This window comes from Haliaeetus albicilla, unplaced genomic scaffold (assembly GCF_947461875.1).
Source record: "Haliaeetus albicilla unplaced genomic scaffold, bHalAlb1.1 scaffold_179, whole genome shotgun sequence".
In the NCBI taxonomy this organism is placed as follows: Eukaryota; Metazoa; Chordata; class Aves; order Accipitriformes; family Accipitridae; genus Haliaeetus; species Haliaeetus albicilla.
In genome coordinates, this window is record NW_027212540.1 from 25659 (window position 1) to 50785 (window position 25127).

A 25127-nucleotide genomic window follows, 5' to 3' on the forward strand; every position below is an offset into this window, starting at 1 on the left:
ACCCCGTGCCGATCACCGTTGACCCCTCCGATGGCCACCGTTGACCCCGCGCCGGTCGCCGTTGACCCCATGATGGCCGCCGTTGACCCCGCGCCGGTCGCCGTTGACCCCATGATGGCCGCCGTTGACCTCCGACGGGTTTCCAGCTCCTCATTGGCCGCTGTTGACCCCCGTGCCGATCGCCGTTGACCCCGTGCCGGTCATCGTTGACCCCTTGATGGCCGCCGTTGACCCCTCGATGGCCGCCGTTGACCCCCGCGCCGGTCGCCGTTGACCCCATGATGGCCGCCGTTGACCCCGTGCCGGTCGCCGTTGACCCCATGATGGCCGCCGTTGACCTCCGACGGGTTTCCAGCTCCTCATTGGCCGCCGTTGACCCCTCGATGGCCGCCGTTGACCCCCGCGCCGGTCGCCGTTGACCCCATGATGGCCGCCGTTGACCCTGTGCCGGTCACCGTTGACCCCTCGATGGCCGCCGTTGACCCCCTCGATGGCCGCCGTTGACCCTGTGCCGGTCATCGTTGACCCCTCGATGGCCGCCGTTGACCTCCGGCAGCTTTCCGCCTCCTCATTGGCCGCCGTTGACCCCGCGCCGGTCACCGTTGACCCCTCGATGGTCGCCGTTGACCCCCTCGATGGCCGCCGTTGACCCTGTGCCGGTCATCGTTGACCCCTCGATGGCCGCCGTTGACCTCCGGCAGCTTTCCGCCTCCTCATTGGCCGCCGTTGACCCCGCGCCGGTTGCCGTTGACCCCTTGATGGCCGCCGTTGACCTCCGGCGGGTTTCCGGCTCCTCATTGGCCGCCGTTGACCCCTCGTTGGCCGCCGTTGACCCCTCGACGTCGTCCGCCGACCCCGCCACGCCCGCCGCCGCCCTCCGCCGCCGTCCCGCCGCCTCATTGGCCGCCGCCGCCCTCCTCCTCTCTTCCTCTTCCTCGACGACCCCCGCCGACCTCTCCCCTCTCACCTTTGACCCCTCCGACTCCTCCGGACCCTCATTGGCCGCCTCCGGAGGGACCCCGTTGGGTTCCGACCCCTCATTGGCCCTCGCCGCCGCCCTCCCCCCATTGGCCGAGGGGACGGGCGGGGGGACGGCGGCCATCTTGCGGGGGGGAGGGGTGGGGGGGGGTCCCGTGTCCATGGCGACGGGGTGGGGGGAGGGGCGGGGGCGGGGGACGCGCCCGGGGTCGGTGGCGGCGGCAGCGCGGCCCCTCCCCCACCCTGCCGAGCTGCGCGCGCAGCCGCCGGCCAATCAGCGGCGGGGGGGAGGGGCGCGGCCGGGGAGGAGGAGGAGAAAGACGCGGGAGCGGCCAACGGGGACGCGCGGCGGCGGGCGGCGGCCAATGGGAGAAGGAGGGGCGGAGCCAGAGTCTCGTTGCGCCTTTTATTGACCGCGCGGTGGCCACGCCCCCTTCCGGTCTCCCGGCGGCCCCGTCACTCCACCCCCCACTGCCACCCCCACCACCCGCAGGTGATTGGTGGGCGGCGGGCGGGGGGGCGGGGCGCGCAGCCCCGCCCACTCGCCCCCCACCCGCAGCCCGCAAGGGGCGGGGCCGGCCGGCGGCTCCGCCCACGCCTCCTCCCAAACGTCCCCCCGAGGAGGCGGAACCGCCGCTGCCGGGCGCCGCCCACTCGCAGGGGCGCGGCTCCTCCTCCGCGGGGGCGCGGCCTCCTCCTCGCCCCGCCCACTCCGCCGCTAAGGGGCGGGGGCTCGTCCGGCGGGGGGGGCGTGGCCAGCCCAGTCCTCCCTTTCGATTCCTTCACCAGGGCTGAGCCTCGGCTCCTCCCACGGCGGGCCGAGCCCCGCCCCCTCGGGGGCGTGGCCACCCCGGAGCCCCTCCCCCACTCCCCGCCGAGGGGGCGTGGCCAGCTCCCCACCCCTCCTGGGTTCAGCGATTTGGTTCCGTTCGGCGGAATTTCGGTGCGATTCGGCGGAATTTCGGCTCCGGCCGGCGGAATTTCGGTGCGATTCGGCGGAACTTCGATTCGGTTCGCCGGAATTTCGGCTCGGTTCGCCGGAATTTCGATTTGGTTCACCGGAATTTCGGCTCGGTTCGCCAGAATTTCGATTCGATTTGCCGCAATTTCGGCTCGGTTCGCCGGAATTTTGATTCCGTTCGCCGGAATTTCGGCTTGGTTGTTCGCCGGAATTTCGATTCCGTTCGCCGGAACTTCGATTCGGTTCGCCGGAACTTCGGCTCGGTTCGCTGGAATTTCGATTCGGTTCGCCGGAATTTCGGCTCGGTTCGCCGGAATTTTGATTCCGTTCGCCGGAATTTCGATTCGGTTCGCCGGCATTTCGGCTCGGTTCGCCGGAATTTCGGCTCGGTTCGCCGGCATTTCGATTCGGTTCGCCGCAATTTCGGCTCGGTTCGCCGCAATTTCGGCTCGGTTCGCCGCAATTTCGCTTTGGTGCGGAATTTGGGTTCGATTCGGCGTTTCGGCGCCTCGTAGCTCCTCCCTCTTTTGCCCGAACGGGCGCAGCCTCGCCGCGGCGCCGCCGCCGCCGCCGTGAACCCGCTGATGCCGCGCGAGCGTGGAACTCCTGGCGAAGGCTTTGCCGCACCGATGGCACCGGTAGGGCCGAGCGCCGGTGTGGGCGCGTTGGTGAACGGCCAGGTAGGAGCTGTCGCCGTAACTCTTGCCGCAGAGCCGGCAGCGGAAGGGCCGTTCGCCGGAATGGGTGACGCGGTGGCGGAGGAGGTGGGAGCTTTCGGCGAAGCGCTTGCCGCAGTCGCCGCAGGCGTAGAGGCGCTCGCCGGTGTGGGTGCGGTGATGGCGGGCCAGGTCGGAGCGTTGGGCGAAGGCTTTGCCGCAAGCGCCGCAACCGAAGGGGCGCTCGCCGGTGTGGCTGCGCTGGTGCCGGATCAGGTGGGAGCTCAGGCCGAAGCGTTTGCCGCATTCGCCGCAGGCGAACGGGCGCAGCGGCGGTTGCGGCGGCGGGGGGGGGGGCGGCGGCGGCGGCGGGGGCGGGGGGGGGGCGGCGGTGCCGGCGGCGGCGCGGGTGCCGGCGCGGGGACGGGGAGGCGGCTGCGGGGAGGGGGGACGTCAGTGTCATCGTCGTGTCCCCCCCCCCCCCCCGTGACGTCAGGGGGCACCCAAGGGGGCTCAGGGACCCCCCCAGGGTGCTCAGGGGGGCACCCAGGGTGCTCAGGGACCCCCCCATGGGCTCAGGGACCCCCCCATGGGTGATCAGGGACCCCCCCCCATGACCTCAGGGGGGCACCCAGGGTGCTCAGGGACCCCCCCCGTGGGCTCAGGGACCCCCCCATGACCTCAGGGGGCACCCAGGGTGCTCAGGGACCCCCCCATGGGCTCAGGGACCCCCCCACAGAGGGATCAGGGGGCACCCAGGGTGCTCAGGGCCCCCCTCCCATGACCTCAGGGACCCCCAGGGTGCTCAGGACCCCCCCCATGGGCTCAGGGACCCCCCCACAGAGGGATCAGGGGGCACCCAGGGTGTCAGGGACCCCCCTGTGGGCTCAGGGACCCCCCCATGGGTGGCAGGACCCCCCCATAACCTCTAGGGACCCCCCCCCCCATGAACTCAGGGGGCACCCAGGGTGCTCAGGGACCCCCCCATGGGCTCAGGGACCCCCCCCAGAGGGATCAGGGGGCACCCAGGATGCTCAGGGACCCCCCCATGGGCTCAGGGACCCCCCCAGAGGGATCAGGGGGCACCCAGGGTGCTCAGGGCCCCCCCCCCATGACCTCAGGGACCCCCAGGGTGCTCAGGACCCCCCCCATGGGCTCAGGGACCCCCCCATGGGTGGCAGGACCCCCCCCCCCCCAATCCCCAGCCCCTACCCTGGGTGCCAGCGTCCCGCTGCAGCTCCCGGGGGGGGTCACCCGGCCCCCCCCACTCCTCCATCGCGGGACCCCCGGCACCGTCAGCCCCCAGCCCTGGGGGGGGGGGGGGGGAGAGGGAGGGGTGAGCTGGGGACCCCCCCCCAGAGCCCTGAGCCCCCCCAGTTCACACCAGGGACCCCCCCCCCAGAGCCGTGACCCCCCCCAATATATGGCAAAGCCCCCCCCATACCCCTGACCCCCCCCAATTCACACCAGGGACCCCCCCCCCATAACCTTGACCCCCCCCCAATCTGCACCAGAGAGCCCCCCCATACCCCTGAGCCCCCCCAATCTATACCAGGGACCCCCCCCATAACCCTGAGCCCCCCCCAATCCACACCAGGACCCCCCCCCATAAACCTAACCCCCCCCCAATCTATACTAGGACCCCCCCCATAATCCTGAGCCCCCCCAATTCACACCAGGGCTCCCCCCATCCCCCTGACCCCCCCCAATCTATACCAAGACCCCCCCCATAACGCTAAACCCCCCCAAATCTATATCAGGGACCCCCCCCCCATACCCCTGACCCCCCCAATTCACACCAGGGACCCCCCCCATAACCTTGACCCCCCCCCAATCTGCACCAGAGACCCCCCCCCATACACCTGACCCCCCCCAATCTATACCAAGACCCCCCCCCATAACCCTAACCCCCCCCCAAATCTATATCAGGGACCCCCCCCACAATCCTGAGCCCCCCCCATACCCCTGACCCCCCCAATTCACACCAGGGACCCCCCCCATAACCTTTACCCCCCCCAATCTGCACCAGAGACCCCCCCCATACCCCTGAGCCCCCCCAATCTATACCAGGACCCCCCCCATCCCCCTGACCCCCCCCCAATCTATACCAAGACCCCCCCCCACAACCCTAAACCCCCCCAAATCTATATCAGGGACCCCCCCCATAATCCTGAGCCCCCCCCATACCCCTGACCCCCCCCAATTCACACCAGGGACCCCCCCCATAACCTCGACCCCCCCCCCAATCTGCACCAGAGACCCCCCCCATCCCCCTGCCCCCCCCAAACCCCACTCACCCACAGCAGAGCCCCCCCCATCCGTGTCTATAACCGTGTCCCCCCCCCCCCCCCGGTACCCAGCGCGGCCGCCGGGCCCGGCCGCCGTTTTACCGGGGGGGGGACGACACCCCCCATCTTCCTCCTCAGCGACGCCACTTCCGGTCGGCGCACCCACCCGCGGCCTCTCTAGCCGCCTCGGAGGACCGCGCTTACCCCCTTCACCCCAGCGCGAACTCTATGATCCTAGAGCGAAGGAGGAAGGGGCGTGGCTCTCTCCCCCACCGTCTTCCCGCCCACTCCCTTCCCAGCGCCGCCTCTGATTGGCTCCCGCCCCGAGGACACTCCCCCCGGGACTACGCTTCCCGTCGTCCCCTGCGCGGCGCCGCCGGCCGCCATTTTGCGGAGGCGGTAGCGGTGGCGGAGGGGGGGGGGCGGGCGGGCGGCGGCGGCCCCGGTGGGGCCTTCCTCCCCCCCTCCTCCTCCTCTTTTTTCTTCTTCCTCCTCCTCTTCTTCCACCGACCCCCCTCCTCCTCCTCTCTCCGTTCCCGCCGCCGCCCCGGCGATGGCGCCGCTCCCGGCCCCACGGCGCGGCTGCAGGTGAGGTGTCCCCCCCCCCCCGAACCGGGATATACGTGTGGTGATTTGGGGATTTATGTGGTGTTTTGGGGGGTTTAGGGGGTTTTTTTTGCCTCTCCGGTATCCCGGAGCTTGCCCCCCCCCGGCGGCGGCACTAACGGAGCGTCCGTGTCTGTTTGTTTGTTTTTTTTGGTTGTTTCTTTTTTTTTTTTTTTTTTTTTGGCTTCCCGATGGGTTCGCTGTGCCCACGATGTCCGCTTTTGGTGTGTGTCTGTCCCTCCGGGGTGCCCACGGCTGTCCCCACGGTACTCGGAACGTCCCCGCGGTGTCCCCTTGGTCCCCGTGACATCCCCACGGTGCCCACGATGTCCCCTTGGTCCCCGTGACATCCCCACGGCCCCCACAACGTCCTCTTGGCCCCCACCATGTCCCCACGGCCCCCACCATGTCCCCTCCATCCCTGCGATGTCCCCACGGTGCCCACAACATCCCCACGATGCCCCCACGATGTCCCCTCGATCCCCACGGTGCCCCCACGACGTCCCCACGGTGCCCCCACGACGTCCCCACGGCCCCCACGACGTCCCCACGGCCCCCACAATGTCCCCACGGCCCCCGTGACGTCCCCACGGCCCCCACGACGTCCCCTCGGCCCTCGTGATATCCCCACGGCCCCCGCGACGTCCCCTCGGCCCCCGCGACGTCCCCTCGATCCCCGCGACGTCCCCACGGTGCCCACGACGTCCCCACGGCCCTCGTGACATCCCCACGGTGCCCGTGACGTCCCCGTGGCCCCCACGATATCCCCTTGATCCCTGTCATGTCCCCACGGTGCCCACAACGTCCCCGTGACGTCCCCACGATGTCCCCACGGCCCCCGTGACACCCCCACGGTGCCTTTAACGTCCCCGTGACGTCCCCCGTGATGTCCCCACGCTCCCCACGATGTCGCCTTGGTTCTCCTGATGTCCCCACGGTGCCCATAATGTCCCCTTGGCCCCCTGACGTCCCCACGGCCCCTCTGACATCCCCACTGTGCCTGTAATGTCCCCACGACATCCCCGTGACGTCCCCACGGCCCCCGTGACGTCCCCACGGTGCCTGTAATGTCCCCATAACGTCCCCCACGGTGCCCATAATGTCCCCACGGCCCCTATGACATCCCCACGGTGCCTGTAACGCCCCCGTGACGTCCCCACGGTCCCCATGATGTCCCCACGGTGCCCAAAATGTCCCCGTGACGTCCCCGTGGCCCCCGTGATATCCCGACGGTGCTTGTAATGTCCCCACGCCCCCTGTAACATCTCCACGGTGCCCATGGTGTCCCCACGGTGCCGATAATGTCCGTACGGCCCCCATGACATCCCCACGGCCCCTGTGACGTCCCCACGGCCCCCGTGACGTCCCCACGGTGCCCATAATGTCCCCGTGACGTCCCCACGGCCCCCACCACGTCCCCACGGTGCCCATAATGTCCCCAAAACGTTCCCGTGACGTCCCCACGGCCCCCATGACGTCCCCACGGTGCCCGTAATGCCCCCGTGATGTCCCCACGGCCCCCATGACGTCCCCACGGTGCCCATAATGCCCCCGTGACGTCCCCACGGCCCCCATGACGTCCCCACGGTGCCCGTAATGTCCCCGTGACGTCCCCACGGCCCCCACGACGTCCCCACGGTGCCCATAATGTCCCCAAAATGTCCCCGTGACGTCCCCACGGCCCCCGTGATGTCCCCACGGTGCCTGTAATGTTCCCGTGACGTCCCCACGGCCCCCGTGATGTCCCCACGGTGCCTGTAATGTTCCCGTGACGTCCCCACGGCCCCCATGACGTCCCCACGGTGCCCGTAATGTCCTCATGACGTCCCCACGGCCCCCATGACGTCCCCACGGTGCCCATAATGCCCCCGTGACGTCCCCACGGCCCCCGTGATGTCCCCACGGTGCCCGTAATGTCCCCGTGACGTCCCCACGGCCCCCACGACGTCCCCACGGTGCCCATAATGTCCCCAAAATGTCCCCGTGATGTCCCCACGGTGCCCATAACGTCCCCACGGCCCCCGTGATGTCCCCGTGACGTCCCCACGGCCCCTGTGACGTCCCCACGGCCCCCACCACGTCCCCACGGTGCCCATAATGTCCCCAAAACGTTCCCGTGACGTCCCCACGGTGCCCATAACGTCCCCACGGTGCCCATAATGTCCCCGCGACATCCCCACGGCCCCCACCATGTCCCCACGGCGTCCCCACGGCCCCCGCGACGTCGCTTTCGGTGTCCCCGCGTTGCCCAAAACGCCCCCTCGCCGCCCCTCGTCCCCCCCAAAAACATCCCTGGTCCCCCCACGATGTCCCCAATCCCCACGACGTCCCCCGTGGCGGGGGGGGGGGGGGGGTCCCCAGGCCGGCGTAGGCGGGGAGCGGGGGGGGGCCAATGCGGAGCCGCGGGGCCGGGGCAGGAGCTCGGCGTCGCCGGACGCGGTGCCGGAGGTGCCGGGCCTGCCTGCGCTCCGAGTGCGGCGAGTGCCACTTCTGCCGGGACATGAAGAAATTCGGGGGGCCGGGGCGCATGAAGCAGTCTTGCCTCTTACGGCAGTGCACCGCGGTGAGGGGAACCCCAAAACTGGGGGGGGGGGGAGGGTTGGGGGTCTCTGGGGTGGTCTGAGGGTCTCTGGGGTGGGTTTGGGGGGACCTGGAGGGTCCCTGGGGTGGTTTTGGGGGTCCCTGGGGGGGACCTGGGGTGGGTTGGGGGTACCTGGGGTGGGTTTGGGGGTCGCTGGGGGGGCCCGGGGTGGGTTTGGGGGTCGCTGGGGGGGCCCTGGGAGGGTTTTAGAGGTCTCTGGAATGGTCTGGGGGGTCCCTGGGGTGGGTTTGGGGATCCCTGGGGGGGACCTGGGATGGTTTGGGGGGGACCTGGGATGGTTTGGGGGAGACCTGGGATGGTTTGGGGGTCTCTGGGGGGGGTTTGGGGGGACCTGGGGTGGGTTTGGGGGTCGCTGGGGGGGCCCTGGGAGGGTTTTAGGGTCTCTGGAATGGTCTGGGGGGTCCCTGGGGTGGGTTTGGGGGTCCCTGGGGGGACCTGGGATGGTTTGGAGGGTCTCAGCGGTGGTTTGGGGGGACCTGGGATGGGTTTGGGGATCCCTGGGCGGTCCCTGGGGCGGTTTGGGGGGGGTCCCTGGCGTGGGTTTGGGGGGACCCTGGGGTGGTTTACAGGGTCCCTGGAGGAGCCCTGGGGTGGTTTGGGGGGGACCTGGGGTGGTTTGGGGGTCTCTGGGGTGGGTTTGGGGGTCGCTGGGGGGGCCCTGGGATGGTTTTAGGGGTCCCTGGGGTGGTTTGGGGGGGACCTGGGGTGGTCTGGGGGTCTCTGGGGTGGGTTTGGGGGGACCTGGGGTGGGTTTGGGGGTCGCTGGGGGGGCCCTGGGAGGGTTTTAGGGTCTCTGGAATGGTCTGGGGGGTCCCTGGGGTGGGTTTGGGGGTCCCTGGGGGGACCTGGGATGGTTTGGAGGGTCTCTGGGGTGGGTTTGGGGGGACCTGGGGTGGGTTTGGGGGTCGCTGGGGTGGGTTTGGGGATCCCTGGGGGGTCTCTGGGGTGGTTTGGGGGGACCTGGGGTGGGTTTGGGGATCCCTGGGGGGTCTCTGGTATGGTTTGGGGGGTCTCCGGGGCGGTTTGGGGGCGCCCTGGCGTGGGTTTGGGGGGGCCCTGGGGTGGTTTACAGGGTCCCTGGAGGAGCCCTGGGGTGGTTTGGGGGGTCCCTGGGATGGTTTGGGGGGGACCTGGGGTGGGTTTGGGGGTCTCTGGAATGGTCTGGGGGGTCCCTGAGGCGGTTTTGGGGGTCTCTGGGGTGGGTTTGGGGGTCTCTGGAGTGGTCTGGGGGGACCTGAGGTGGGTTTGGGGGTCCCTGGGGGGGCCCTGGGATGGTTTTAGGGGTGTCTGGAATGGTCTGGGGGATCCCTGGGGAGGTTTGGGGGACCCTGGGGTGATTTGAGGGGTCCCTGGGGGGGGGTTGGGGGACCTGGGGTAGTTGTGGGCATCCCTGGGGTGGGTTTGGGGGGTTCCAGGGTAGTTTTGGGGGTCTCTGGGGTGCTCTGGGGGGGCCCTGGGGAGGTTTAGGGGGTCCCTGGAATGGTTTGGGGGGTTCTGGGGTGATGTGGGAGGCCCTGGGTGGGTTTTGGGGGTCTCTGGGGTGATTTGAAGACCCCAGGGTTGTGTTTTGGGGGTGTTTGGGGTGATTTGAGGACGCCAGGTTTGTGTTTTGGTGGTCATTCGGGTGATTTGAGGACCCCAGGGGTGGGTTTTGGGGGTGTTTGGGATGATTTGAGAACCCCACAAATGGTTTTGGGGGTCTCTGGGGTGATTTGAGAACCCCAGGGTTGTGTTTTGGGGGTGTTTGGGGTGATTTGAGAACCCCACAAATGGTTTTGGGGGTGTTTGGGGTGATTTGAGAACTCAATGAATGGTTCTGAGGGTCTTTGGGCTGATTTGAGGACTCCCACGTTGGATTTTGAGGGTCTTTAGGGTAATTTGAAAACCCCACGAATGGTTTTGGGGGTGTTTGGGGTGATTTGAGGACCCCACAAATGGTTTTGGGGGTCTTTAGGGTCATTTGAGAACCCCACAAATGGTTTTGGGGGTCTCTGGGGTGATTTGAGAACCCAATGAATGGTTTTGAGGGTCTTTGGGCTGATTCGAGGACTCCCGTGTTGGATTTTGAGGGTCTTTACGGTAATTTGAAAACCCCACAAATGGTTTTGGGGGTCTTTGGGCTGGTTTGAGGACCCCCCAGGGTTGTGTTTTGAGGGTGTTTGGGGTGATTTGAGAACCCCACGAATGGTTCTGAGGGTCTTTGGGGTGATTTGAGGACCCCAGGGTTGTGTTTTGGGGGTCTTTGGGGTGATTTGAGAACCCCACAAATGGTTTTGAGGGTCTTTAGGGTGATTTGAGAACCCCACGAATGGTTTTGGGGGTCTCTGGGGTGATTTGAGGACCCCAGGGTTGTGTTTTGGGGGTGTTTGGGGTGATTTGAGGACCCCAGGAATGGTTTTGGGGGTCTTTAGAGTCATTTGAGAACCCAACAAATGGTTTTGGGGGTGTTTGGGGTGATTTGAGGACCCCAGGGTTGTGTTTTGGGGGTGTTTGGGGTGATTTGAGGACCCCACAAATGGTTTTGGGGGTCTTTAGGGTCATTTGAGAACCCCACAAATGGTTTTGGGGGTCTCTGGGGTGATTTGAGAACCCAATGAATGGTTTTGAGGGTCTTTGGGCTGATTCGAGGACTCCCGCGTTGGATTTTGAGGGTCTTTAGGGTAATTTGAAAACCCCACGAATGGTTTTGGGGGTGTTTGGGGTGATTTGAGGACCCCACAAATGGTTTTGGGGGTGTTTGGGCTGATTTGAGGACCCCAGGTTTGTGTTTTGGGGGTCTCTGGGGTGATGTGAGGACCCCAGGGTTGGATTTTGAGGGTCTTCGGGGTGATTTGAGAACCCCACAAATGGTTTTGGGGGTCTTTAGGGGCATTTGAGAACCCCACAAATGGTTTTGGGGGTCTCTGGGGTGATTTCAGAACCCCATGAATGGTTTTGAGGGTCTTTGGGCTGATTTGAGGACTCCCGCGTTGGATTTTGAGGGTCTTTAGGGTAATCTGAAAACCCCACAAATGGTTTTGGGGGTCTTTGGGCTGGTTTGAGGACCCCCCAGGGTTGTGTTTTGAGGGTGTTTGGGGTGATTTGAGAACCCCACAAATGGTTCTCAGGGTCTTTGGGGTGATTTGAGAACCCCACGAATGGTTTTGGGGGTCTCTGGGGTGATTTGAGGACCCCAGGGTTGTGTTTTGGGGGTGTTTGGGGTGATTTGAGGACCCCAGGAATGGTTTTGGGGGTCTTTAGAGTCATTTGAGAACCCAACAAATGGTTTTGGGGGTGTTTGGGGTGATTTGAGGACCCCAGGGTTGTGTTTTGGGGGTGTTTGGGGTGATTTGAGGACCCCACAAATGGTTTTGGGGGTCTTTAGGGTCATTTGAGAACCCCACAAATGGTTTTGGGGGTCTCTGGGGTGATTTGAGAACCCAATGAATGGTTTTGAGGGTCTTTGGGCTGATTCGAGGACTCCCGCGTTGGATTTTGAGGGTCTTTAGGGTAATTTGAAAACCCCACGAATGGTTTTGGGGGTGTTTGGGGTGATTTGAGGACCCCACAAATGGTTTTGGGGGTGTTTGGGCTGATTTGAGGACCCCAGGTTTGTGTTTTGGGGGTCTCTGGGGTGATGTGAGGACCCCAGGGTTGGATTTTGAGGGTCTTCGGGGTGATTTGAGAACCCCACAAATGGTTTTGGGGGTCTTTAGGGGCATTTGAGAACCCCACAAATGGTTTGGGGGTCTCTGGGGTGATTTCAGAACCCCATGAATGGTTTTGAGGGTCTTTGGGCTGATTTGAGGACTCCCGCATTGGATTTTGAGGGTCTTTAGGGTAATTTGAAAACCCCACGAATGGTTTTGGGGGTGTTTGGGGTGATTTGAGGACCCCAGGGTTGTGTTTTGAGGGTGTTTGGGGCGATTTGAGGACCCCACAAATGGTTTTGGGGGTCTTTAGGGTCATTTGAGAACCCCACAAATGGTTTTGGGGGTCTTTGGGCTGGTTTGAGGACCCCCCAGGGTTGTGTTTTGAGGGTCTTTGGGGTGATTTGAGAACCCCACAAATGGTTCTGAGGGTCTTTGGGGTGATTTGAGAACCCCACGAATGGTTTTGGGGGTCTTTGGGGTGATTTGAGGACCCCAGGGTTGTGTTTTGGGGGTGTTTGGGGTGATTTGAGGACCCCCGGGTTGCATTTTGAGGGTCTTTGGGGTAATTTGAACACCCCTAAAGCACTTCAGGGTACCCTTGGGCTTATTCCGGCCCCCACAACGTGCATTCAGCAACCCCGGGCTCAGCTCGGGTCGTGTGAAGGTTCAGGGTGGGTTTTGGGGGACCCGTGACAATTTTGGGGTACCCTAACCCCCCCCCCGACCCCCCCCCAGCCGGTGCTGCCCCACACGGCGGTGTGCTTGGCTTGCGGAGAAGCCGGACGGGAAGAAGCGGCCGAGGGGCCGGAGGAGAAGTTCGAGCTCTCGCTGATGGAGTGCACCCTCTGCAGCGAAATCGTGCACCCCCGCTGCCTCCAGGTACGGGGGGGGACACCCCAAAACTTTATTCTTTTTTTGGGGGGGGGGCACCCCCTTTTCCCACCCTGCGGCGGGACGCTGCCGGCACCCAACCTCCCCGTACGCCCGCCAAACGAGGGGTTGCCTCCCCAAAATCACCCCCCCCCAGCATTTTGGGGACCCCCCCGCTTCTGGGGGCTCCCTTAGATGTTGGGGGGGACACCCCAAAACTTCCAATTTTTTTGGGGGGGGGGCACCCCCTTTTCCCAACCCGCGGCGGGACGCTGCCGGCACCCAACCTCCCCGTACGCCCGCCAAACGAGGGGTTGCCTCCCCAAAATCACCCCCCCAGCATTTTGGGGACCCCCCTGCTTCTGGGGGCTCCCTTAGATGTTGGGGGGGACACCCCAAAACTTCCTATTTTTTTTTGGGGGGGGGCACCCCCTTTTCCCAACCCGCGGCGGGACGCTGCCGGCACCCAACCTCCCCGTACGCCCACCAAACGAGGGGTTGCCCCCCCAAAATCACACCCCCCCAGAATTTTGGGGACCCCCCCCGCTTCTGGGGGCTCCCTTAGATGTTGGGGGACACCCCCCAAAACTTCCTATTTTTTTGGGGGGGGGGGCACCCCCTTTTCCCACCCTGCGGCGGGATGCTGCTGGCACCCAACCTCCCCGTACGCCCGCCAAACGAGGGGTTGCCCCCCCAAAATCACAGCCCCCCCAGCATTTTGGGGACCCCCCCGCTTCTGGGGGCTCCCTTAGATGTTGGGGGGGACCCCCAAAACGTGGGAGGACCCCCCCCCCCAAATTTTTTAACGACGCCGTTGCAGATGGGGCGAGCGGAGGCGGTGATTAACCCCGAGATCCCTAATTGCTGGGAGTGCCCCAAGTGCAAGCGGGAGGGGCGCAGCGCCAAGGTGTGTGTGTGGGGGGGGGGGTCCCCCAAATTTTTTTTTGGGGGGGGGTCCACAGGGCTTTAGGGGGGGTCCTGAGGGGTTTTTGGGGGGGCTGCAAGGGTTTACGGGGGGGCCGTGGGGTTTAGGGGAGGTTGTGGGGTGGGGATCATGGGAATAGGGGGGGGCTCTTTGGGTTTTTGGGGGGGCTCTTTGGGTTTTTTTTGGGGGGGTTTTGGGTTTGGGGGGCTAGTTGGGTTTTGGGGGGGGCCTTTGGGTTTTTGGGGGGGGTCTTGGGGGCTTTTGGGGGAGGTCCTTGAGATTTTGGGGGGGTCCTGAAGGCTTTTGGGGGGGGGGCTGGGGGGAGGCTGCAGGCTTTAGGGGGTCCGCTAGGATTTGGGGGGGGGTCCCCTGGGATTTGGGGGGAGTCTGGGAATTTGGGGGGGTCTGGGAGTCTGGGGGTCTGGGAATTTGGGGGGGGGGCTGGGTGTTTTGGGGGGACTCTTGGAGGCTTGGGGGAGGCAATAGGACTTGGGGGGGGGGCTTTGGGGGTTTTTGGGGGTCCCCAGTGCTAATCTGCCCCTCCCCCCCCCCCCCCCGCAGGATTCAGGGGACGGGGGGGCGAAACGTCGGGCGGAGGAGGGGGAGGAGGGGGTGCGCTGGAAGCTGACGGACGAGCCCCCCCCCAAACGCAAGGTGGGGCCCCCCCCGCCTGCCCCACCCGATGGGGCCCCCCCCCAAACGCAAGAGGGACCTGGACCCCAAAAAGAAGGTGAGCCCCCCCCCCTTTCTTTCAACCACCCCCCCCCCCCCCAGGACCCAGACATGCGGGTGCTGAGGGGGGGCGTCCGTCTGTCCGTGTCCGTCCCCCCCCCCAGGCGGAGACGGCGGACAGGGCGGCGTGGGGTGCCCCCCCCCCCGAATTGCAGCCCCCGGGGGGGCCGGCCCCCACCTCTGGCCCCCCCGACCCGGAGGTGAGACACCCCCCCTGTCGTCGTGGGCCCCCCCCAGGGTCCCCAAAATTGGCTCAGGTTGTCCCCAGGGTCTCCTGGCCCCCCCGCAGCGACCCCAAAGTTTCCTGGCCCCCCCCAGTGACCCCAAAGTCGCCCCCAGTGTCTCCTGGCCCCCCCAGTGACCCCAAAGTTGCCCCCAGGGTCTCCTGGCCCCCCCCAGTGACCCCAAAGTTGCCCCCAGTGTCTCCTGGCCCCCCCAGTGACCCCAAAGTTGCCCCCAGGGTCTCCTGGGCCCCCCCCAGTGACCCCAAAGTTGCCCCCATTGTCTCCTGCCCCCCCCCGGTGACCCCAAAGTCATCCCCAGTGTCTCCTGGCCCCCCCCAGTGACCCCAAAGTCGCCCCCAGTGTCTCCTGGCCCCCCCCAGTGACCCCAAAGTCGCCCCCAGTGTCTCCTGGCCCCCCCCCGTGACCCCAAAGTCGCCCCCAGTGTCTCCTGGCCCCCCCAGTGACCCCAAAGTCGCCCCCAGTGTCTCCTGGCCCCCCCCGGTGACCCCAAAGTCGTCCCCAGTGTCTCCTGCCCCCCCCCCGGTGACCCCAAAGTCGCCCCCAGTGTCTCCTGGCCCCCCCCAGTGACCCCAAAGTCGCCCCCAGTGTCTCCTGGCCCCCCCAGTGACCCCAAAGTCGTCCCCAGTGTCTCCTGCCCCCCCCCCGGTGACCCCAAAGTTGCCCCCAGTGTCTCCTGGCCCCCCCTGGTGACCCCAAAGTCGTCCCCAGTATCTCCTGGCCCCCCCCCCCAGTGACCCCAAGGTCTCCTGCCCCCCCCTGGTGACCCCAAAGTTGTCCCCAGTGTCTCCTGCCCCCCCCCCAGTGACCCCAAAGTTGTCCCCACAATCCCAAGATTGTCCCAATATCCTTTGGGTCGTCCCCCAGGTTGTTTTCGTGTCCCCAGGGTTGTCCCCATGATCCCAAAGTTGTCCCAATGTCCCTTGGGTCATCCCCAAAGTTGTCCCCATGATCCCAAAGTTGTCCCAGTGTCCCTTGGGTCATCCCCAAAGTTGTCCCCACGATCCCAAGGTTGTCCCAATGTCCCTTAGATTGTCCCCAGAGTTGTCTCCGGTATTTCTTGAGTTGATCCAACGTTCTCTGGGTTCTATCCAGGGTTGTCCCAATGTCCCTTGGGTCATTCCAAGGGTTGTCCCAAAGTCGTTGGGTCATTCCAAGGATTGTCCCAATGTCCCCAGGGTTGTCCCCACGTCCCCAGGATTGTCACCGGTATTTTTTAGGTTGACCCAACATTCTCTAGGTTTTGCCCAGGGTTCTCCAGTATCCCTTGGGTCATTCCAAGGGTTTTCCCAATGTCCCTTGGGTCATTCCCAGGGTTGTCCCGATGTCCCCAGGGTTGTCCTGATGTCCCCAGGCTTGTGTCCCGTATCTCTTAGGTTGACCCAACATTCTCTAGGTTCTGCGCAGGGTTGTCCTAATGTCCCTTGGGTCATTCCAAGGGTTGTCCCAATGTCCCTTGGGTCATTCCAAGAGTTGTCCTGATGTCCCCAGGGTTGTCCCTGTGTCCCTAGGGTCGTCTCCAGTATCTCTTAGGTTGACCCAACATTTTTCAGGTTCTGCGCAGGGTTCTCCCAATGTCATTGGGTCATTCCCAGGGTTGTCCACGAGATCCCAGGGTTGTCCCAATGTCCCTTGGGTCATTCCCAGGGTTGTCCCAATGTCCCTTGGGTCATTCCCAAGGCTGTCCTGATGTCCCCAGGGTTGTCCCGATGTCCCCGGGGTTGTCACCAGTATCTCTTAGGTTGACCCAATGTTTCCTAGGTTCTGTGCAGGGTTGTCCTGATGTCCCTTGGGTCATTCCAAGGGTTGTCCCGATGTCCCCGGGGTTGTCCTGATGTCCCCAGGCTTGTGTCCGGTATTTCTTAGGTTGACCCAACATTCTCTAGGTTTTGCCCAGGGTTCTGCAATGTCCCTTGGGTCATTCCGAGGGTTGTCCCAATGTCCCTTGGGTCATTCCGAGGGTTGTCCCAATGTCCCCAGGGTTGTCCTGATGTCCCCAGGCTTGTGTCCGGTATTTTTTAGGTTGACCCAACATTCTCTAGGTTTTGTCCAGGGTTCTCCAATATCCGTTGGGTCATTCCAAGGGTTGTCCCAATGTCCCTTGGGTCATTCCAAGGGTTGTCCCGATGTCCCCAGGGTTGCCTCTGGTATCTCTTAGGTTGACCCAACATTCTCTAGGTTCTGCGCAGGGTTCTCCAGTGTCCCTTGGGTCATTCCAAGGGTTGTCTCGATGTCCCCAGGGTTGTCCCAATGTCCCTTGGGTCATTCCCAGGGTTGTCCCGATGTCCTCAAGGTTGTCTCCGGTATCTCTTAGGTTGACCCAACATTCTCTAGGTTTTGCCCAGGGTTCTCCAATATCCGTTGAGTCATTCCAAGGGTTGTCCCAATGTCCCTTGGGTCATTCCCAGGGTTGTCCACACGATCCCAGGGTTGTCCTGATGTCCCCAAGGCTGTCCTGATGTCCCCAGGGTTGTCCCCGGTATCTCTTAGGTTGACCCAATGTTCTCTAGGTTTTGCCCAGGGTTGTCCCAATGTCCCTTGGGTCATTCCGAGGGTTGTCCCGATGTCCCCCGCGTTGTCCCGATGTCCCTTGGGTCATTCCCAGGGTTGTCCCGATGTCCTCAAGGTTGTCTCCGGTATCTCTTAGGTTGACCCAACATTCTCTAGGTTTTGCCCAGGGTTCTCCAATATCCGTTGAGTCATTCCAAGGGTTGTCCCAATGTCCCTTGGGTCATTCCCAGGGTTGTCCACACGATCCCAGGGTTGTCCTGATGTCCCCAAGGCTGTCCTGATGTCCCCAGGGTTGTCCCCGGTATCTCTTAGGTTGACCCAATGTTCTCTAGGTTTTGCCCAGGGTTGTCCCAATGTCCCTTGGGTCATTCCGAGGGTTGTCCCGATGTCCCCCGCGTTGTCCCGATGTCCCTTGGGTCATTCCCAGGGTTGTCCCGATGTCCTCAAGGTTGTCTCCGGTATCTCTTAGGTTGACCCAACATTCTCTAGGTTTTGCCCAGGGTTCTCCAATATCCGTTGAGTCATTCCAAGGGTTGTCCCAATGTCCCTTGGGTCATTCCCAGGGTTGTCCACACGATCCCAGGGTTGTCCCAATGTCCCTTGGGTCATTCCCAGGGTTGTCCTGATGTCCCCAAGGCTGTCCTGATGTCCCCAGGGTTGTCCCCGGTATCTCTTAGGTTGACCCAATGTTCTCTAGGTTTTGCCCAGGGTTGTCCCAATGTCCCTTGGGTCATTCCCAGGGTTGTCCCGATGTCCCCCGCGTTGTCCCGATGTCCCTTGGGTCATTCCCAGGGTTGTCCCGATGTCCCCAGCATTGTCCCAATGTCCCTTGGGTCATTCCGAGGGTTGTCCCGATGTCCCCAGCATTGTCCCAATGTCCCTTGGGTCATTCCCAAGGTTCTCCCGATGTCCCCAGGGTTGTCGCAACGTCCCTAGGGTTGTCTCCAGTATCCCTTAGGTTGACCCAACATTCTCTAAGCTTTGCCCAGGGTTCTCCACCGTCCCTTGGGTCATTCCGAGGGTTGTCCCGATGTCCCCCGCGTTGTCCCGATGTCCCTTGGGTCATTCCCAGGGTTGTCCCGATGTCCCCGGGGTTGTCCCTGTGTCCCCAGCGCCATCTCCGCTATCTCTTGGGTTGCTCCAACCTTCCCCGGGTTCTCCCCAGGGTCGTCCCCACGTCCCCAGGGTCGTCTCCGGTATCTCTGGGGTTGCTCCAACCTTCCATGGGTTTTCCCAGGGTCGTCCCCGTGTCCCCGGGGTTGTCCGTGTCCCCCCCCCCCCATCCCCGTGGTTGTCCCGTCCCCCCCCCCCCGGCTGACGGGGAATACCGCAGGGCCGGACGCGGCAGCGGGAGCGCCTGGAGCGCTTCCGTCAGATGTGCCGCCTCCTCGAACGCGTCCCGGCCGGCGCCGGCGTCAGCTCCAGCTCCAGCTCCAGCTCCGGTTCCGAATCGGGGGGGAGCCCCCCCGCCGCCCTTCAGCCCCCCCGCCGCCGACGAGGAGGAGGAGGAGGAGGACGAGGAGGAGGAGGAGGAGGACGACGAAGAGGATGAGGAAGAAGAAGGGGGGCATCCCCACAACGGGGCAGCCCAACCGGCCGTTAAATCCCCTCCGGAATGCCGAAGGGGCGCCGGGGGGGTCCCGACGCGGGGTGGGGGCACCCGACGTTTAAGGGCGTGGCCCCTGGTGCCCTCCCCGCCCCGGCCCCCCGCCCCTTTGGAACGCCACGTGGTGAGACCCCCCCCGGTAAGCCCGGACCCCGATCGTCTCCCCCTGGACAGCGGGGCCGCCCACGTCATGCAACGAGACGTCTGGCTGGGGGTCTTCCTCCACCTCTCCTCCCGCGAGCTCTGCGTCTGCATGCGCGTCTGCCGCACCTGGAGCCGCTGGTGAGTTGAACTGGGAGCACTGGGAGCACTGGGAGGGGTGCTAGCGACCCTAGTGAGAGCATTGAGAGCACTGGGAGAGGTGCTAGGGGCTGTACTGGGAGCACTGGGAGGGTTTTGAGGGGGCTGGGGGTCTTCCTCCACCTCTCCTCCCGTGAGCTCTGCATCTGGGGCAGCTGGAGCTGCTGGTAAGCTGAACTGGGGGTAACTGGGAGCACTGGGAGGGGTGCTAGCGACCCTAGTGAGAGCATTGAGAGCACTGGGAGAGGTGGTAGGGGCTGTACTGGGAGCACTGGGAGGGTTTTGAGGGGGCTGGGGGTCTTCCTCCACCTCTCCTCCCGCGAGCTCTGCGTCTGCATGCGCGTCTGCCGCACCTGGAGCCGCTGGTGAGTTGAACTGGGAGCACTGGGAGCACTGGGAGGGGTGCTAGCGACCCTAGTGAGAGCATTGAGAGCACTGGGAGAGGTGGTAGGGGCCGTACTGGGAGCACTGGGAGGGTTTTGAGGGGGCTGGGGGTCTTCCTCCACCTCTCCTCCCGCGAGCTCTGCGTCTGCATGCGCGTCTGCCGCACCTGGAGCCGCTGGTGAGTTGAACTGGGAGCACTGGGAGCACTGGGAGGGGTGCTAGCGACCCTAGTGAGAGCATTGAGAGCACTGGGAGAGGTGGTAGGGGCTGTACTGGGAGCACTGGGAGGGTTTTGAGGGGGCTGGGGGTCTTCCTCCACCTCTCCTCCCGTGAGCTCTGCATCTGGGGCAGCTGGAGCTGCTGGTAAGCTGAACTGGGGGTAACTGGGAGCACTGGGAGGGGTGCTAGCGACCCTAGTGAGAGCATTGAGAGCACTGGGAGAGGTGGTAGGGGCTGTACTGGGAGCACTGGGAGGGTTTTGAGGGGGCTGGGGGTCTTCCTCCACCTCTCCTCCCGCGAGCTCTGCGTCTGCATGCGCGTCTGCCGCACCTGGAGCCGCTGGTGAGTTGAACTGGGAGCACTGGGAGCACTGGGAGGGGTGCTAGCGACCCTAGTGAGAGCATTGAGAGCACTGGGAGAGGTGGTAGGGGCCGTACTGGGAGCACTGGGAGGGTTTTGAGGGGGCTGGGGGTCTTCCTCCACCTCTCCTCCCGCGAGCTCTGCGTCTGCATGCGCGTCTGCCGCACCTGGAGCCGCTGGTGAGTTGAACTGGGAGCACTGGGAGCACTGGGAGGGGTGCTAGCGACCCTAGTGAGAGCATTGAGAGCACTGGGAGAGGTGCTAGGGGCCGTACTGGGAGCACTGGGAGGGTTTTGAGGGGGCTGGGGGTCTTCCTCCACCTCTCCTCCCGTGAGCTCTGCATCTGGGGCAGCTGGAGCTGCTGGTAAGCTGAACTGGGGGTAACTGGGAGCACTGGGAGGGGTGCTAGCGACCCTAGTGAGAGCATTGAGAGCACTGGGAGAGGTGCTAGGGGCTGTACTGGGAGCACTGGGAGGGTTTTGAGGGGGCTGGGGGTCTTCCTCCACCTCTCCTCCCGCGAGCTCTGCGTCTGCATGCGCGTCTGCCGCACCTGGAGCCGCTGGTGAGTTGAACTGGGAGCACTGGGAGCACTGGGAGGGGTGCTAGCGACCCTAGTGAGAGCATTGAGAGCACTGGGAGAGGTGGTAGGGGCCGTACTGGGAGCACTGGGAGGGTTTTGAGGGGGCTGGGGGTCTTCCTCCACCTCTCCTCCCGCGAGCTCTGCGTCTGCATGCGCGTCTGCCGCACCTGGAGCCGCTGGTGAGTTGAACTGGGAGCACTGGGAGCACTGGGAGGGGTGCTAGCGACCCTAGTGAGAGCATTGAGAGCACTGGGAGAGGTGCTAGGGGCTGTACTGGGAGCACTGGGAGGGTTTTGAGGGGGCTGGGGGTCTTCCTCCACCTCTCCTCCCGCGAGCTCTGCATCTGGGGCAGCTGGAGCTGCTGGTAAGCTGAACTGGGGGTAACTGGGAGCACTGGGAGGGGTGCTAGCGACCCTAGTGAGAGCATTGAGAGCACTGGGAGAGGTGGTAGGGGCTGTACTGGGAGCACTGGGAGGGTTTTGAGGGGGCTGGGGGTCTTCCTCCACCTCTCCTCCCGCGAGCTCTGCGTCTGCATGCGCGTCTGCCGCACCTGGAGCCGCTGGTGAGTTGAACTGGGAGCACTGGGAGCACTGGGAGGGGTGCTAGCGACCCTAGTGAGAGCATTGAGAGCACTGGGAGAGGTGGTAGGGGCCGTACTGGGAGCACTGGGAGGGTTTTGAGGGGGCTGGGGGTCTTCCTCCACCTCTCCTCCCGCGAGCTCTGCGTCTGCATGCGCGTCTGCCGCACCTGGAGCCGCTGGTGAGTTGAACTGGGAGCACTGGGAGCACTGGGAGGGGTGCTAGCGACCCTAGTGAGAGCATTGAGAGCACTGGGAGAGGTGCTAGGGGCTGTACTGGGAGCACTGGGAGGGTTTTGAGGGGGCTGGGGGTCTTCCTCCACCTCTCCTCCCGCGAGCTCTGCGTCTGCATGCGCGTCTGCCGCACCTGGAGCCGCTGGTGAGTTGAACTGGGAGCACTGGGAGCACTGGGAGGGGTGCTAGCGACCCTAGTGAGAGCATTGAGAGCACTGGGAGAGGTGGTAGGGGCCGTACTGGGAGCACTGGGAGGGTTTTGAGGGGGCTGGGGGTCTTCCTCCACCTCTCCTCCCGCGAGCTCTGCGTCTGCATGCGCGTCTGCCGCACCTGGAGCCGCTGGTGAGTTGAACTGGGAGCACTGGGAGCACTGGGAGGGGTGCTAGCGACCCTAGTGAGAGCATTGAGAGCACTGGGAGAGGTGCTAGGGGCTGTACTGGGAGCACTGGGAGGGTTTTGAGGGGGCTGGGGGTCTTCCTCCACCTCTCCTCCCGCGAGCTCTGCATCTGGGGCAGCTGGAGCTGCTGGTAAGCTGAACTGGGGGTAACTGGGAGCACTGGGAGGGGTGCTAGCGACCCTAGTGAGAGCATTGAGAGCACTGGGAGAGGTGGTAGGGGCTGTACTGGGAGCACTGGAGGGTTTTGAGGGGGCTGGGGGTCTTCCTCCACCTCTCCTCCCGCGAGCTCTGCGTCTGCATGCGCGTCTGCCGCACCTGGAGCCGCTGGTGAGTTGAACTGGGAGCACTGGGAGCACTGGGAGGGGTGCTAGCGACCCTAGTGAGAGCATTGAGAGCACTGGGAGAGGTGGTAGGGGCCGTACTGGGAGCACTGGGAGGGTTTTGAGGGGGCTGGGGGTCTTCCTCCACCTCTCCTCCCGCGAGCTCTGCGTCTGCATGCGCGTCTGCCGCACCTGGAGCCGCTGGTGAGTTGAACTGGGAGCACTGGGAGCACTGGGAGGGGTGCTAGCGACCCTAGTGAGAGCATTGAGAGCACTGGGAGAGGTGGTAGGGGCCGTACTGGGAGCACTGGGAGGGTTTTGAGGGGGCTGGGGGTCTTCCTCCACCTCTCCTCCCGCGAGCTCTGCGTCTGCATGCGCGTCTGCCGCACCTGGAGCCGCTGGTGAGTTGAACTGGGAGCACTGGGAGCACTGGGAGGGGTGCTAGCGACCCTAGTGAGAGCATTGAGAGCACTGGGAGAGGTGGTAGGGGCCGTACTGGGAGCACTGGGAGGGTTTTGAGGGGGCTGGGGGTCTTCCTCCACCTCTCCTCCCGCGAGCTCTGCATCTGGGGCAGCTGGAGCTGCTGGTAAGCTGAACTGGGGGTAACTGGGAGCACTGGGAGGGGTGCTAGCGACCCTAGTGAGAGCATTGAGAGCACTGGGAGAGGTGGTAGGGGCCGTACTGGGAGCACTGGGAGGGTTTTGAGGGGGCTGGGGGTCTTCCTCCACCTCTCCTCCCGTGAGCTCTGCATCTGGGGCAGCTGGAGCTGCTGGTAAGCTGAACTGGGGGTAACTGGGAGCACTGGGAGGGGTGCTAGCGACCCTAGTGAGAGCATTGAGAGCACTGGGAGAGGTGGTAGGGGCCGTACTGGGAGCACTGGGAGGGTTTTGAGGGGGCTGGGGGTCTTCCTCCACCTCTCCTCCTGTGAGCTCTGCGTCTGGGGCAGCTGGAGCCACTGGTAAGCTGAACTGGGGGCAACTGGGAGCACTGGGAGGGGTGCTAGTGACCATAGTGAGAGCACTGGGAGGGGCGCTAGGGGCCGTACTGGGAGCACTGGGAGGGTTTTGAGGGGGCTGGGGGGTCTTTTTCCATCTCTCCTCCCGTGAGCTCTGCATCTGGGGCAGCTGGAGCTGCTGGTAAGCTGAACTGGGAGCAACTGGGAGCAGTGGGAGGGGTGCTAGGGGCCATACTGGGAGCACTGGGAGGGTTCTGGGGGGGACTGGGGGGGTTTTCCTGCCCCTCTCCCCTTGCCAGCTCTGTGTCTCCCCCACCTGAAGCCACTGCCAGGCTGAACTGGGAGCAACTGGGAGCACTGGGAGGGGGGTCACCGGGTGGGGGGGGCACTTACAGCTCCTCTCCCCCCCCCCCCAAGTCCCAACCTGGCTGCCCCAGGGCAGAATTTTTGGGGGGGGACCCACTTTCCCTTCCCTAGAAGCCCCCCCCCAAATTAGGGTACACCCCCCTGGTGGCCCCCCCTTTAATTCTGGGGCCCCCTCTTTAATTTTGGGGCCCCCCTTTGATGTGGGGGTCTCCTTTAATGTTGGGGCCCCCCCTTTAATTCGGGCATCCCCCCTTTAATTTTGGGGTCCCCCTTGAATGATGGGGCCCCCCCCTTTAATTTTGGGGGCCCCCCCTTTAATTCTTATCCCCCTTTAACGTTGCCATCCCCCTTTAATATTGCCATCTTCTCTTTAACGTTGGGGCCCCCCCCTTGAATTTTGGGCCCCCCCCCTTGAATTTTTGGGTCTCCTCTTGAATTTTGGGGTCCCCCTTTAATTTTGGGGGCCCCCCCTTTAATTTTTACCCCCCTTTAATGCTGTCCTCCCCCTTTAATATTGCTGTCCCCCCTTGAATTTTGGGGTCCCCCCTTGAATTTTGGGGTCCCCCCTTGAATTTTGGGGTCCCCCTGAATTTTTGGGGCCCCCCTTGAATTTTGGGGTCCCCCTTTAATGATGGGGTCCCCCTTTAATTTTGGGGGCCCCCCCTTTAATTTTTACCCCCCTTTAACGTTGCCATCTCCTCTTTAACGTTGCCATCTCCCCTTTAACGTTGGGGGTCCCCCCTTGAATTTTGGGGCCCCCCTTGAATTTTGGGGTCCCCCCTGAATTTTTGGGGTCCCCCCTGAATTTTGGGGCCCCCCCTTTAATTTTTATCCCCCTTTAACGTTGCCATCTCCCTTTAATATTGCCATCTCCCCTTTAACGTTTGGGGTCCCCCCTTGAATTTTGGGGTGTCCTCTTGAATTTTAGGGTCCCCCCGAATTTTTGGGGCCCCCCCTTGAATTTTGGGGTCCCCCTTTAATGATGGGGCCCCCCCTTTAATTTTGGGGGCCCCCCCTTTAATTTTTATCCCCCTTTAACTTTGCCATCCCCCTTTAATATTGCCATCTCCCCTTTAACGTTTGGGGTCCCCCCTTGAATTTTGGGGTCTCCTCTTGAATTTTTGGGGTCCCCCTTTAATGATGGGGTCCCCCTTTAATTTTGGGGGCCCCCCCTTTAGTTTTTACCCCCCTTTAACGTTGTCCTCCCCCTTTAACGTTGCCATCTCCCCTTTAACGTTGGGGCTCTCCCCTTGAACTCCGGGCTCTCCCCTTGAATTTTGGGGGCCCCCCCTTTAAATTTTGGGGGCCCCCCCTTGAAATTTTGGGGTTCCCCCCCCCCAGGTGTTGCGACCGCCGCCTGTGGACCCGCATCGACCTGAGCCGGCGGGGGGCCATCACCCCCCCGATGTTGAGCGGGGTGGTCCGCCGGCAACCGGCCAGCTTGGACCTCAGCTGGACCGGCATCTCCCGAAAACAGCTCTCCTGGCTCGTCAGTAGGCTTCAGGGTAGGTGACCCCCCCCCAAAAAAAAAAAAAAAAAATTTGGGGGACCCCCCCCTCACCCTATAGACACCCCCCCACCCTACACGCAGCCCCCAACCCGAAATATCGCCTGCTGGGGGGGGGGGTTATGGGGGGTTGGGATGGGGAGAGGGATTTGGGGGGGGGCTTGGGTATGGTTTTGGGGAGACCCCACTGGGGGGGGGGTTGGAGGGGTTTGGGGGGGTCTTTTGTAGGGGTTGGGGGGGTTTTATGGGGTTTGGGGGGGTCTTTTGTAGGGGTTGGGGGACTTTTATGGGGGTTGGGGGGGTCTTTTATGGGGTTTGG

General features: G+C 63.9%; 2 protein-coding genes across 5 annotated transcripts; one reads left to right on the forward strand and one right to left on the reverse strand.

Annotated features, from left to right (window-relative positions):
• Positions 1-514: 514 nt before the first annotated feature.
• Positions 515-1168, reverse strand: LOC138684307 (forkhead box protein G1-like). Of its 4 annotated transcripts, none has more exons than XM_069777989.1 (2): positions 813-1168; positions 515-773 (listed from the first exon to the last, which is right to left on the reverse strand). In XM_069777989.1, the coding sequence occupies exons 1-2, from the start codon at positions 1139-1141 to the stop codon at positions 569-571; spliced, it is 534 nt and encodes a 177-aa protein (XP_069634090.1). In that variant the 5' UTR covers positions 1142-1168; the 3' UTR covers positions 515-568. The 4 variants fall into 4 exon arrangements, with proteins under 4 accessions (XP_069634090.1, XP_069634092.1, XP_069634091.1 ...); XM_069777991.1 differs by having other exon boundaries at positions 515-692; positions 774-1168; XM_069777990.1 differs by having other exon boundaries at positions 515-692; positions 753-1168.
• A 4156-nt stretch (positions 1169-5324) lies between these two features.
• Positions 5325-24806, forward strand: LOC138684311 (F-box/LRR-repeat protein 19-like; the record flags this gene model as incomplete). The annotated part of the gene is given in 10 exon segments (XM_069777995.1): positions 5325-5471; positions 7851-8052; positions 12459-12602; positions 13414-13500; positions 14080-14208; positions 14210-14248; positions 14355-14450; positions 18337-18522; positions 18524-18891; positions 24643-24806. Coding segments are annotated over 9 exon segments (1384 nt in total), but the record flags the coding sequence as incomplete, so codon positions are not given.
• Between the last annotated feature and the right edge of the window lie 321 nt (positions 24807-25127).